Source organism: Brassica napus, chromosome C7 (assembly GCF_020379485.1).
Source record: "Brassica napus cultivar Da-Ae chromosome C7, Da-Ae, whole genome shotgun sequence".
NCBI classification, from domain to species: domain Eukaryota; kingdom Viridiplantae; phylum Streptophyta; class Magnoliopsida; order Brassicales; family Brassicaceae; genus Brassica; species Brassica napus.
The window spans coordinates 19,149,272-19,161,347 of NC_063450.1; the positions used below are offsets into that span (position 1 = coordinate 19,149,272).

The window sequence follows — 12,076 nt, forward strand, 5'->3', positions numbered from 1 at the left end:
AGAATTTAAGTCACCAACTCCTCCTCCACTCAACCAATCATCCTGCACAAAAACGTTTATTTTATTTCTAGTTAATTTAATCGAAAACATCTCAAACACGATGAACAGAATTTCCGAGTCCAAGAGAACTAACACCGTGTTGAATAATGTCTCACTTTGATATGATATTAGATTTTCTTTCGCAAATTAGGTCAACTAATAAAATGGTGATGAAAAGATAGAGAAAGAGTTGCGATTTTCTTTAGTTTGTGGGTGTCAAATTAGGTATTCTTTAGCCTCCGAAAAATCTAAAGAGAATGGAGACAACAAGAACATACATCGGTCAAACGTATTATAGCTCTTTTGTAAATTAACTTTACAAGTGAAGTGCTTTCTTGTTTCCAATGTTATGGTCTCAAGCTGTAATGATGTCACGCACACACCGCAACTATGCTAATATTCGAAAATTTTCATTCAATTGAAAAGAAAACAAAAAGAATAGATGTTGGAGTAAACTGAAAAAGAAAGAAAGAGAAAGTAGATCTGATCGAGGGTCCGGCGGACGGCCGGCGCGTGAGCGAGCGTGCCGTCGCCGGAACCCTCCATTCTTCCGATGAGAAAGTTCCCCGGTTTATATTACGCGTCCTCTTCCTTTTGCCTTGTCGAAGCTCTGGTCCGAGTCTTTTCCGTCGTCGTCACCTCCGGGAGTGAACCATCATCTTTGGGGGCGCGGCGTCTGGAGTAACGACGCAATCGTGTGGAGGATTGGGTGGTGAAGCTGACTGTTTTAGAGTAGGTTTCGTTTCCGGGAGGTAGAGGCTTCTAGAGCTCTATCGCCGCCGGCCTTGTTTCCGGGAGGTGGAGGCTTCCTCAGTTCCGCTTTCGCCGGTTCTAGTCTCCGGGGGGTGAAGGTGTTCTTTGCCTTGCGTCGCCGGCTCTTGTTTGTTTCCTAGTTGCGTTTTTTTAGGGTATCATTTTCGTTTGTGCGATGTCGAGATTGATCTGATGGAGGTGCTCTCGTCGGAGGACGATTGATGCTCTCTGGTGGCTTTGTGCGTTTCAAGTGGTTGTCGGCTTGCTTTAAGCGGAGGAGATCTCGATTGGTTCGATGCATCTCTCCGGGAAGAAGATCTAGCGTTGAAGAAAGGTGGTGGTTTCGACGGAGGCTCTTCGGTCTTATGAGCTCCGTCGGAACGAGTTTTGCGGCGAGGCAGTTCCGACGATGTTTCCAAGCGGTGACGGTTGAGTGGAGACGGAAGCGATGCGTGTCACTCCGACGGTCCTGATCATTCCGCGTATCCGGTCTCCTCGACGCGTGGACCAGCCGAAGTCGTCGGGTGTCTCGTGGTTTGGGTGTTGGGTCGTTGGCCCATTAACTGTTCTTGGACGGCCTGTGGGTTTGTTGTCTTTTTCGGATTTGTAGTGTATGTGGACTTCGGTCTTGTAATTGGGCCTGGCCCCTTCTCCATTTATATCAACAATTTGGAAAAAAAAAAAAAGATGTTGGAGTAAACTATTTTATCAAGATTCCATTATTTATCTTTTTGTTTTTAATTTTCATCATTTATTTTTGATTGAAGAAGAAGAATGTTCAATGCAGTCATTCCACCACTAAAGAAAGGCCCATTTCATATTTAAAGAAGACGTATGAGACAGGACATAATTCAATTTATGTTAGTTCGCTGAAAAAACAAATATAATCTTGAGAAAAAAAAAACAATTTTAGTAGACAATTAATTTTGTATTAATACATATATGTAATGTAGAACAAATGAATGACCGATATCATTAGAAAAAGATATCCTTTTTTGGGTCCTATCGTAATAATCACTAATCAGTACTTAAACATTTTTGTTTTGCTAATCAAGTATGTTGACTTCTTGTTTTTGAATAGTGACTATAGAAAGTATATTGGTCGTTTTAAGGAAAAAAATGATTGATGGTCAAAACAGAGTACTATTTAGAAACTATTGCAAGAGATTATAAACAAAATCGTAGATTGATAACTCCATTAGGTTGTTGAAATAAGTTGGAATTTCAGTAATTATATAATGCCAAAACAAGAAAAACATTTAGTGGAACAAGTACGACCTGCATCACTCCATTTCAAAATTTTAATTAATAATAATAACAACTCTCTCTCTCTCCTACTCCACTCCACTTTTTCCCAGATTCAAAATCTCTCAACTTTCTCTCTCTACAAGAAGCTTGCGAGCTGGGACCAAAGCAAATCAAGTCTCCTCCTCCTCCTCTGCTTCACAGCTTTTATCACTTTAGCCTCTCCAATACGCGCAAAAAGCAAATCATAACACATCAACAAATGGTTGTGTCTTCCTTTTAAGCACCGCCCATAATCCCCAATGATTATACCCTTTTCATGCGCGAATCCCCCCACCTCGTTTCTCGCCAAAGCTCAAACATTCCCTCTTCTTGAAACCCCCTTTTAATCTGAGAGAGAGAGAAGAAAGAAACAAACTTTATTATATTATCTCTGTTTCAAAGTCTCGATCTTCTCGCCATGGTCGCAGAAGCTTGGCTGGTGAAGATGAGCACAAACCTCAAACACGCCCTCCTCCTCGAACCCTCCTCCAAAAAAGCCCCTCTCCCCAAGCAAACAATCGGGATCCTATCCTTCGAAGTAGCCAACATCATGTCCAAAACAGTCCACCTCCACCGCTCCCTCTCCGACTCAGAGCTCTCCAAGCTCAAATCCGACGTCTTCCTCTCCCAAGGAGTCACAAAGCTCGTTTCTTCCGACTCCAACCACCTCCTAGACCTCGCCGTCTCCGAGAAGCTCGACGACCTGAGCCGCGTGGCCAGCGTGGTCTCCAGGTTAGGCAAGAAGTGCAACGAGCCCGCTTTACAAGGGTTCGAACACGTCTACGAGGACATAGTGAACGGTGTTATCGATTTTAGGAAGCTAGGGTTCTTGGTCAAAGATATGGAGAGTATGGTTAAGAAGATGGAGAGGTTCGTCAACGCTACTTGTACTCTTTACTGCGAGATGGAAGTGATGACTGAGCTCGAGCAGGCGGTGGTGAAGCTTCAGAGAAGCGGACACCATCAAGGCAGCGTTAAGGCCTTTGAGCAGAAGCTTATGTGGCAGAGACAGGACGTGAAGAGTCTTAGAGAGGCTTCTCTCTGGAACCAGACTTATGATAAGGTTGTTGAGATGCTCGCTAGAACTGTTTGCACGATCTATGGCAGGATTGAGACTGTGTTTGGTGGGTTGGGTCTGAGAGGTAAAAAGAATTCGACTTTCAAGAGGAGGGAAGCAGAAGGGTTTACGCGTGAAGCGGATTTTAGTTTCCCTTGTGGGACTAATCCTGGGAGGATGTTCATGGAGTGTCTCCCTATGAACAGCTCTGTTTCGAGGAGTCATGATGATGAAGAAGATAGCGAGGAGGCTCGTAGTATCACGTTTCCTAGAGCAATGAGGAGTAGTAAGTTCGGTTCCAAGAGCAGGTTAACGCAACACGCTTCACCTTCAACCATTGGAGGATCTGCGTTATCATTACACTATGCGAATGTGGTTATAGTTGTGGAGAAGCTTCTCAAGTACCCTCATCTAATAGGAGAAGAAGCTAGAGACGATCTTTACCAAATGCTACCGACGAGTTTGAAAACATCGTTGAAGGCTAACCTCAGGTCATACTTGAAGAACGTTTCGATCTACGACGCTCCTCTAGCTCACGATTGGAAAGAGGCTATAGATGGGACACTCTCCTGGCTTGCTCCGTTGGCTCACAACATGATCAGATGGCAGAGTGAGCGCAACTTTGAGCAGCATAACCAGATTGTGAAGAAGACTAATGTGCTTTTGCTTCAGACCTTGTACTTTGCTGATAGGGAGAAGACGGAAGCTGCCATTTGTAAGCTTCTTGTCGGGTTGAACTACATTTGTCATTACGAACAGCAGCAGAATGCGTTGTTGGATTGTGCCAGTAGCTTTGATTATGAAGATTGTTTTGAGTGGCAGAGTCAATGCCAAGCAGCTTACTTGGACTAACATTTTGGTTTTGTTTCAAGTGTTGTTTTATAGATACATTTGTTTATGATTCAACACACATTGTGAATATCTAAACTCTCTAGTGTTGTTTGCATACTTAAAAAAAAAAAGATTGTGGAATTGAGATTTCAGTTGTGACTTTGCTCCAATGTTTGAGATGGTTAGAATCATTCATTGGTAAGCGATGATAAATGGATGTGAGATTCTTTGCAGATGGGGAAATAGAGCCAACTACCAAGAGAGAGGTTTGGTGAAGAAGGGCATTCAATCAGAGGGAGAGTGGGTAGAGAGTGTGCATTGATGATGTCTTATTGAACCAATATTGATAGCTTACACACAGTTTTAAAAGCTATAACGACAGCCTCTTGTTTCCTTTCCTATCTTGTCAGTTGAGTTTGACAATGTAAACGCTTTTATAGTCATATATGTCAGCTCATCAAACTGAACTCGTGTTCTGATTTCCTACAAAAGGGCACTTCCATGCTGCTGGCTAATGCATACCAGATTCTCAAGAGAGAAACAAACACACATTTGAGTGTAGGTGAAGATGTGAAATCTGAGCAGGTATGTCAATGACATACCTTGTAGGACTTAGAGAAAATGCTTTCAAATACATCTTTAAGCAATTCCAAGTACTCTTTGAGGTACTCCTGGACTGACTGGTCAACAATAATGCTCTTACAACCATTTCAAAAATGTTTGTTTAAAACTGGTCAACATAAATGCCTAAAATGAATTATATTATCCCAGAAGACTCTTACAACCACAATTACTGACACAATTTGATCACTATATATATAGTTACGGTTACTGAAGTTATCTATCAAGTTGGTTAGGTACGGTCCATGAATCTTCTAAGCTCGTTTCTTGATATGTGAGAGAGTTAGATTGATCTTGTAAGTTGTAACTGTAATCTACAACGGACATGGTGAATTATTGCTCAAGAGGATAAAGCCAAGGATTCCATAGAGTTTCACATTCCGTGAACTCACATATGTAACATCGTGAGATTCGTTTCTGAGTTAACTCGTGAGAGTCATTAGACTTTGATTGATTCATTGAAGATTTTGGTGTATGATTCATCCGCAACAGGAATTGCCATATATCGAACTACGTACCAAACTTATTTTCTCGATTACAAATGATGTTAAAGATTTTGTTACACATGCGACGTAATTTGGTTTTTAGTTAACTAGGTTTGCATCAAACCTTGCCGAATTGAACCAAAAATGCGAGTAGGTCCTATAATCAGTTAATTTGTTCTTTAGATATTTTACTGTACTGAACCAAATCGTTTGGTTAGAGCCTGGTTTAGTTTGGTTAGTTTCAGTTGAATTATAATTTTTTTTGGTGGACAACAGTTAAATTAGAATATATTGGTAAATATGACTTGAAATTTGGATATGATTTTTGGTTTTTGTTTGGTATAAACCGGTATGTTTCAGTTTGATTTTTTTTTAAATAAAAAAAAAACTAACCGACTACAAAATCGAATCGAGAACCAATTTTTTATTTTAAAAAAGTATGCTGATATGAACTAAAATTCTAACCGGATCTAAACCACGAATCAAAATTTTGGTTCGGCATATTCGGTTTGATTTGTTAGTTTCCGAAACATAGATGAATCGACGATCTATTTCCCCACGATAACTATCACATAGCACCAGATCTCCACCAAACTATAACCCCGTGCTATAGTTCAATAGTTGCAAACTTATTTTTCCACGAATCAATAGTTTAAAATTTAATTACCCACGGATGGTGGTTTTAAATCGGTTTACATGGTTTAATCGGTTTACTCTTAACCAAACAAATTAAAATCAAACTTAACCAATCAAAAATCTAATATATATATATTATTATAAAAAAAGTTGATCATCTCATGCTTTTTTCTTCTCCTTCTCAACGATTGCGATGGTGAAAACTGATCTTCTCTCATGATCAAACTCTTCCTTATGATTATTCATTTCTGTTCCATTTCCGTCTTGTCGGCGATGCCAAATTCTCTCCACCTCCGCCGTAGACAAAAACAGTGGAACCAGTTCCTCCGATGGAAGCTATGTCGCTTTGAATCATCATCACATGTTGCCTCTCACCATCGTGGTAAATCCGATGACACCTCTCACCATTATAGATCCGACGGGATAATGTGCCACAGACTTGCAGTTTCTAGCATATATGCTTACGCAGCAGAGAAATTTGATGCTTTCCGGTGGAAAAGACAATTTGGGTTGAATCTGATTAAGATGTCGATGAATAAAATGTTGAACATAGTTTCAGTTTCAGATGGATTGATTTTCTCGTTGTTATATATATATTTTGTTTTTGGTTGGTTAAGTTGATTTTAATTTGTTTGGTTAAGAGTAAACCGATTAAACCATGTAAACCGATTTAAAATCATCATCTATGGGTAGTTAAATTTTGAACTATTGATTCGTGGATAAATAAGTTTACAACTTTCAATTCATGGGGATCTAGCATGGGGTCATAGTTTAGTGGGGATTTTGGTGCTATAACATAGATTGCGTAATCTACGAGTTTCCTGATCAATTAAAATTATTTCTGCTAAAAAGCTATGTCTATGTTGTATTAGTTGGGGGTGCATCTTTAACTCTATTTATTTTCCAGTTTCTTGTATTACAAGACATGGGGTTATGCAGTATGTTTGACTTCTAACGTATGAACAAAGATGACAAAACCTAGCAACTTGTGAATAATGGACCCAAGACTCACGGTTAGGCATCTCGAGGCTACATAATTTAATTTGGGCAATGAAATGCATAGTATGACATACTTGTTTCTTACCATTTTTTGTTATATTTTATGGAAAAATTGCCAAATATGACTCACAACTTGATTACAAATGCAAAAGTAAACCCAAACTTGAATCAAATGCAAAAGTAACCTAAAAGACTATTGAAATTACAACCAGTCTCTTGTGAACAAACAAAAAAACCAATTTTTTTTACGTTTCTAACCTCCGTAAGTCGTCTGTACTAGTTCTACTTAGAAATAATTTAAAATTTTTGTAAAAAATATTTTGATAAGCGAAAAATTGAAATCATGTAACTAACATATGTTTTAAGAGATATAAATTAAGATATAACAAAAGTTAATTGTTTTCAACATAGATGAGTGAAAGTAGTGACTCATGATATTCTTTGGTTTAGGTTTTGGCAACATATGTTGTAGTATTGTATGTGTTCTTAGGGTTAGGTTTTGGAATGGATAAATGTTTTTTTGAAAACTTTAAAATTTACCTAAGTGTGTTTATTTCTGTGTATACTAACACTACAAGAAAACACCGGTATTCCGACGATAAATATCGTCGGTATGTCCTCGGAATAACGGTATTCTGAGGACATACCGACGAGAATGGTCGTCGGAAATTTCTCGTCGGAAAGTAATATTTTCTCGGAATTTCCTCGGAAAATTCTGAGAGAATACCGAGAATTAAAGATTCCGAGGACATTCCGAAAAAACATTTCCTAGGACTGTTCGTCGCTCTCTCCTCGGATATTTCCGATGGAACGGTCCTCGGAAACATTCAGAGAGAAAAGAGGTATCGGAATATTCCGACGAACTTTGGCCGTCGGAATATTCCGAGAAACCTTTGCCGTCGGAATATTCCTAGGAAGTGTATCTGTCGGGCTATTCCGAGGAGATATGCCCTCGGAATATTCCGAGGAACTACGGCCGTCGAAATATTCCAAGAAACCTTTGCCGTCGGAATATTCCGAGGAAGTGTATCCGTCGGGATATTCCGAGGAAGTTGTCGTCGGAATATCCCGAGGGATACACTTCCTCGGAATATTCCCAAAAATAATTTTTTTTTAAATTAAATTTTTTTTTTAATTGAAATTCGAAAATATAAAATTAAAATTGAAATAGAAAACATATTAGGTAATATTCAAAGTTGTACGTACCAAAATAAAACATTCAGAGTTTTTGAAAAAAAAAAGAAAGAAACTACGGGAACTGCTCGTTCGGGTACATCCTCTTCATCATCTCCATCATTTGCTCGTTCTGCTTCCTCGTTGCCTCCCATCCTGCCTCCTTATCCGCAGTCTTTTGCTCCAACGCAGCTATGCGGTCATCTTTGTCCTTCAACTGGTCCATAAGCACTTCTGGATCAACATATGGCTGTGGTGCAGAAGGAGGAACCGACCGGGCTCGACGACCCAAACCGACCAAACGTCCCTTCTTCTTTGGAACCGACTGAAATAGAAAATAAACAAATTTAAATAATAGAAAAGATGATAAAATGAACATAAAGAAATAAATGAATTGAACTTTTTTATAAAGAACATACCGATTCAACGATTTCGTTGATTCGAATCCGGGACAAGTTGGTCGAAGCCGTCGAAGTGGCGTCCAGGTCGATTTGAAGCTAAGATAGACGGGTCTCTTCGTCTTCCTTCTGAGTTTCGATCTGGCTGAGCACATCCCTCACAACACCATCATCAATCTCCCCGGTGTGCTTGTTGGTGTGCGCTGTCTTCATTAGGACGAAACCATCAACCGGCTCGCCATCATTTTCATCCGCCTTGAAAAAAACAAAAGTTAAACAAACATTAGAAATTAGAAGAAATGCTTAAAAAATAAAATAAAAATACTTAAATAATTAAAAAAAAAAGATTGAACTTACCAAGCGATCCTCCAGAGTGGCAATAGTCTGGGCACCCAAATTGTGCTTGTACATGCCCTTCCCGCCACGATCGCTCTTGCGGTTGGCGGAGTTGGTCATGGAGGTAGCTTTCGTCTCGTCTTTATCCTAATGCACACACAACTCCTCCCAGACCGTGCTGTTGATCGACTTCGGGACCTTTTAATAAAAAATATAAAATAGTTTAATAAATCCAAAAATAGTTTAATAAATTCAAAAAATTGTTTAATAAATTAAAAAAAACCTGGTTGATGAGCCACTTCTGCTTCCACTCGTATATCTGCTTCCCATAGTTGTCCATAACTTTATGGACGAAGGCGTCACGGATAAAATTCGTGTGATCGGGATTCCAGGTGAACTCTTGCTGAAAAAAAAACACAATTTGTAGAAATTTTATATTAAAGATTAAAAATATAAGTTAAAAAATTAGAATACTTACCGCAAACTGACGAAACCACATCTCCTGGTCCTCGGCAGGGAAGTGAGAGAAAGTCGGATATCCCTTGCTGAGGTTCGAGTACATCATATCGTTGATCCATGCGCTGATCCCGTTCCCGGATCGGTTGAACCTAATATAAGAAACAAATTATTAATAATGAATCAAATTTTAATGAAAGGAAAAAAAAAGACTTTTATTTACCATGTTTGACGTCGTCCCTTTGGACACGGAGTGAGATAGGGAAGATGCTCACGACCGGGCTGTTGAACCAACTGGGCAACAGTTATCACTCCCGGAACGACTGGAGAAGCGGGAGGGGGTGCAGCAGCGGGAGCAAAAACCGGAGCGGGAAATGAAGAATCCCGACAGTGGCTGCTCGACCCCCGAGAGTGGCTGGACGAACCCTGAGAGTGGCTCCCCGTACCACTACGACCTCGTGGTGAGGCACGACGAGATCGAGACCGGGTCTAATCACCAGTAGACCTGTAAATTAAAAAAAACATATTTAAAAATAGTTTTAATAAATATTAATTGAAAATATATTTAAAATTAGTTATAATAAATATATATATAAAAAAACATATTTAAAAATAGTTTTAATAAATATTAATTGAAAAACATATTTAAAATAGTTTTCATAAATACAAAAAATAATAAAATAGTGTTTATAAATAAAAAAAAATGTTTTATAAATAAAAAATTAGTTTTAATAAATATAAATATTTTTATAAATATGAAATCATCTTTTATAAATCCAAAAATCGAATCTATATACAAAAAACGTTTTGTAAAATCCAAAAAATCGAATTTATATACAAAAAATGTTTTGTAAAATCAAAAAAATCGAATTTATATACAAAAAACGTTTTGTAAAATCCAAAAATCGAATTTATATACAAAAATCAATTTTATAAATACAAAAATAAAAAAAAAAATTATAAAAAGTACTAAATCAATTCAACACAACAAATTATCCAACCAAATCACAATTCTAAACTTATTACACAACCAAATCACAATCCTAACTAATCACCCTAACAAAAATCTATCAAAAAACTTCTAAAATCATCAAATCTACATAAAAACCTAACAAATAGAACCTAAGAGAGTGGGATAGGGTCCTTACATGATTTGTGTAGGTTTAGAGAGGATTCGAGAGAGAAGGGGGAGATCGCCGGAGAGGAGAGAGATCGCCGGAGAGGAAGAAGAGAGAAATGGGGAAGAAGAAGTGTTTCGTCTTTATAAAACCTAGGGGCCGACGGAAACTATCCGTCGGAATTTCTTCGGTATTTTCAATTTCAATTTTCGCGAAATATTTGGCGGCTGGTTTGCCCGGTTAAATGAAAATATACCGAGGAAATTCCGAAGGATACTTAAATATCCGTCGGAATTTCCTCGGTATGTTCATTAATTCGAGGAAAAAGAATATCCGATGCATGTATTTCTATTGGTTTATATTGTTCCTCGGACTATTCCGAGAAAATTCCGAGGAACACATGTTTGGGGTTTCAAAACGTCAAATTGTTTTGCCCTATATCATTTCTTATACAAATGCAATGTATACCATTGAGGAATCTTTGTATAGATGATCATAAACTATGAAATAACAAAATTTCAAAACGAATTGTAAGTATTCCTTTTCCCATTCATTAAAGTGTATAAGTGTTTCTCTTATGTTGTGGAGATTTCGTTCATACAATCAGAAAAGTGTTTATTATAGGGTAAGGAACAAATTTTTGACTTCATAATCAGTCTAAGACACTTAATAAGGGTTATATAAGTGTTATTCAAACCGCAAAACGTTGTTTTCGGTTTAAAAACCCTACTTCCTCGGAAAAGCCTCGGAATATTCCGAAGAAATTCCGAGGAACACTTGGATTTCCTCAGAATTTCCTCGGAATATTCCGAGGCTTTTCCGAGGAAAACATGTTTGGGGTTTCAAAACATCAAATTTTTTTGCCCTATATCATTTCTTATACAAATGCAATGCATACCATTGAGGAATATTTGTATAGATGATCATAAACTATGAAATAACAAAATTTCAAAACGAATTGTAAGTATTCTATTTTCCGTTCATTAAAGTGTATAAGTGTTTCTCTTATGTTGTGGGAATTTCGTTGACAATAATATAATTAATTAAGATTTAAACTTCAACTTGTTAAAATAAAAATTTGTAAGCTAATTTATTTACCTCTCATATTGAAGAACATCTTCGCAGTTGGTGAGCAAATATGTTTGCAAATGACTGCGCTCCTGCTCAGTAAGTCGACGGTCCTTTGGTTTTCCGCTAAGTCGTCCAACATCTGTGAACTTTGGTATGCACTTCAGCTGGAAAGTAGAACTCGGCCAAGTTTAAAGTTTCTGAATTTATCATCTGTGCGATTATAGAACCTTCCACCCTCCTATAAATTTTCACCATCTTCTTCAAATGGTACATATACCGCTCATACAAATACTTCCATCTATACTGCACAAGACCACCAAGTTCCAATTCTCTTGCCAGGTGAATAACAATATGCTCCATAACATCAAAAAATGATGGAGGAAATATCTTCTCAAGGTTGCACTGAATCACAGCTATGTTAGTCTTCAAATTTTCAATACCTTCAAGAGTCACTGATCTCGTGCATAAATCGCGGAAGAAAGCACTAATCCCTGCAATTGCTTCATGAATATTCCGTGGTAATAGTTCCTTAAAAGCAAACGGAAGGAGGCGCTGCATCATTACATGGCAATCGTGACTCTTCAAGCCGATAAACTTTCCTTCCTTTTTGTCGACACAGTTACGCAAATTAGATGCGTAACCGTTTGAAAATTTCACATCATTTGAAATCCAATCAAAGAACACATCTTTTCCCTCTGCATCAAGTCGGTATATGGGAAATGGAGCCCTACCATTCTCATCAACATGAAGTTCTGAACGAGCACATATATTGACTAAATCCAGTCTTGACTTCAAATTATCCTTTGTTTTACCTTG

General features: G+C 38.1%; 1 protein-coding gene across 1 annotated transcript; it reads left to right on the forward strand.

Annotated features, from left to right (window-relative positions):
- Positions 1-2,074: 2,074 nt before the first annotated feature.
- LOC106421395 (protein PSK SIMULATOR 3-like) lies at positions 2,075-4,128 on the forward strand. Its single transcript, XM_013862244.3, has one exon. The coding sequence runs from the start codon at positions 2,498-2,500 to the stop codon at positions 3,986-3,988; it is 1,491 nt and encodes a 496-aa protein (XP_013717698.1). The 5' UTR covers positions 2,075-2,497; the 3' UTR covers positions 3,989-4,128.
- The last annotated feature ends 7,948 nt before the right edge of the window (positions 4,129-12,076 follow it).

Excerpts from the sequence above, each read along its gene's own strand:
- LOC106421395 (XM_013862244.3), top strand. The coding sequence starts at position 2,498 with ATGGTCGCAGAAGCTTGGCTGGTGAAGATGAGCACAAACCTCAAACAC.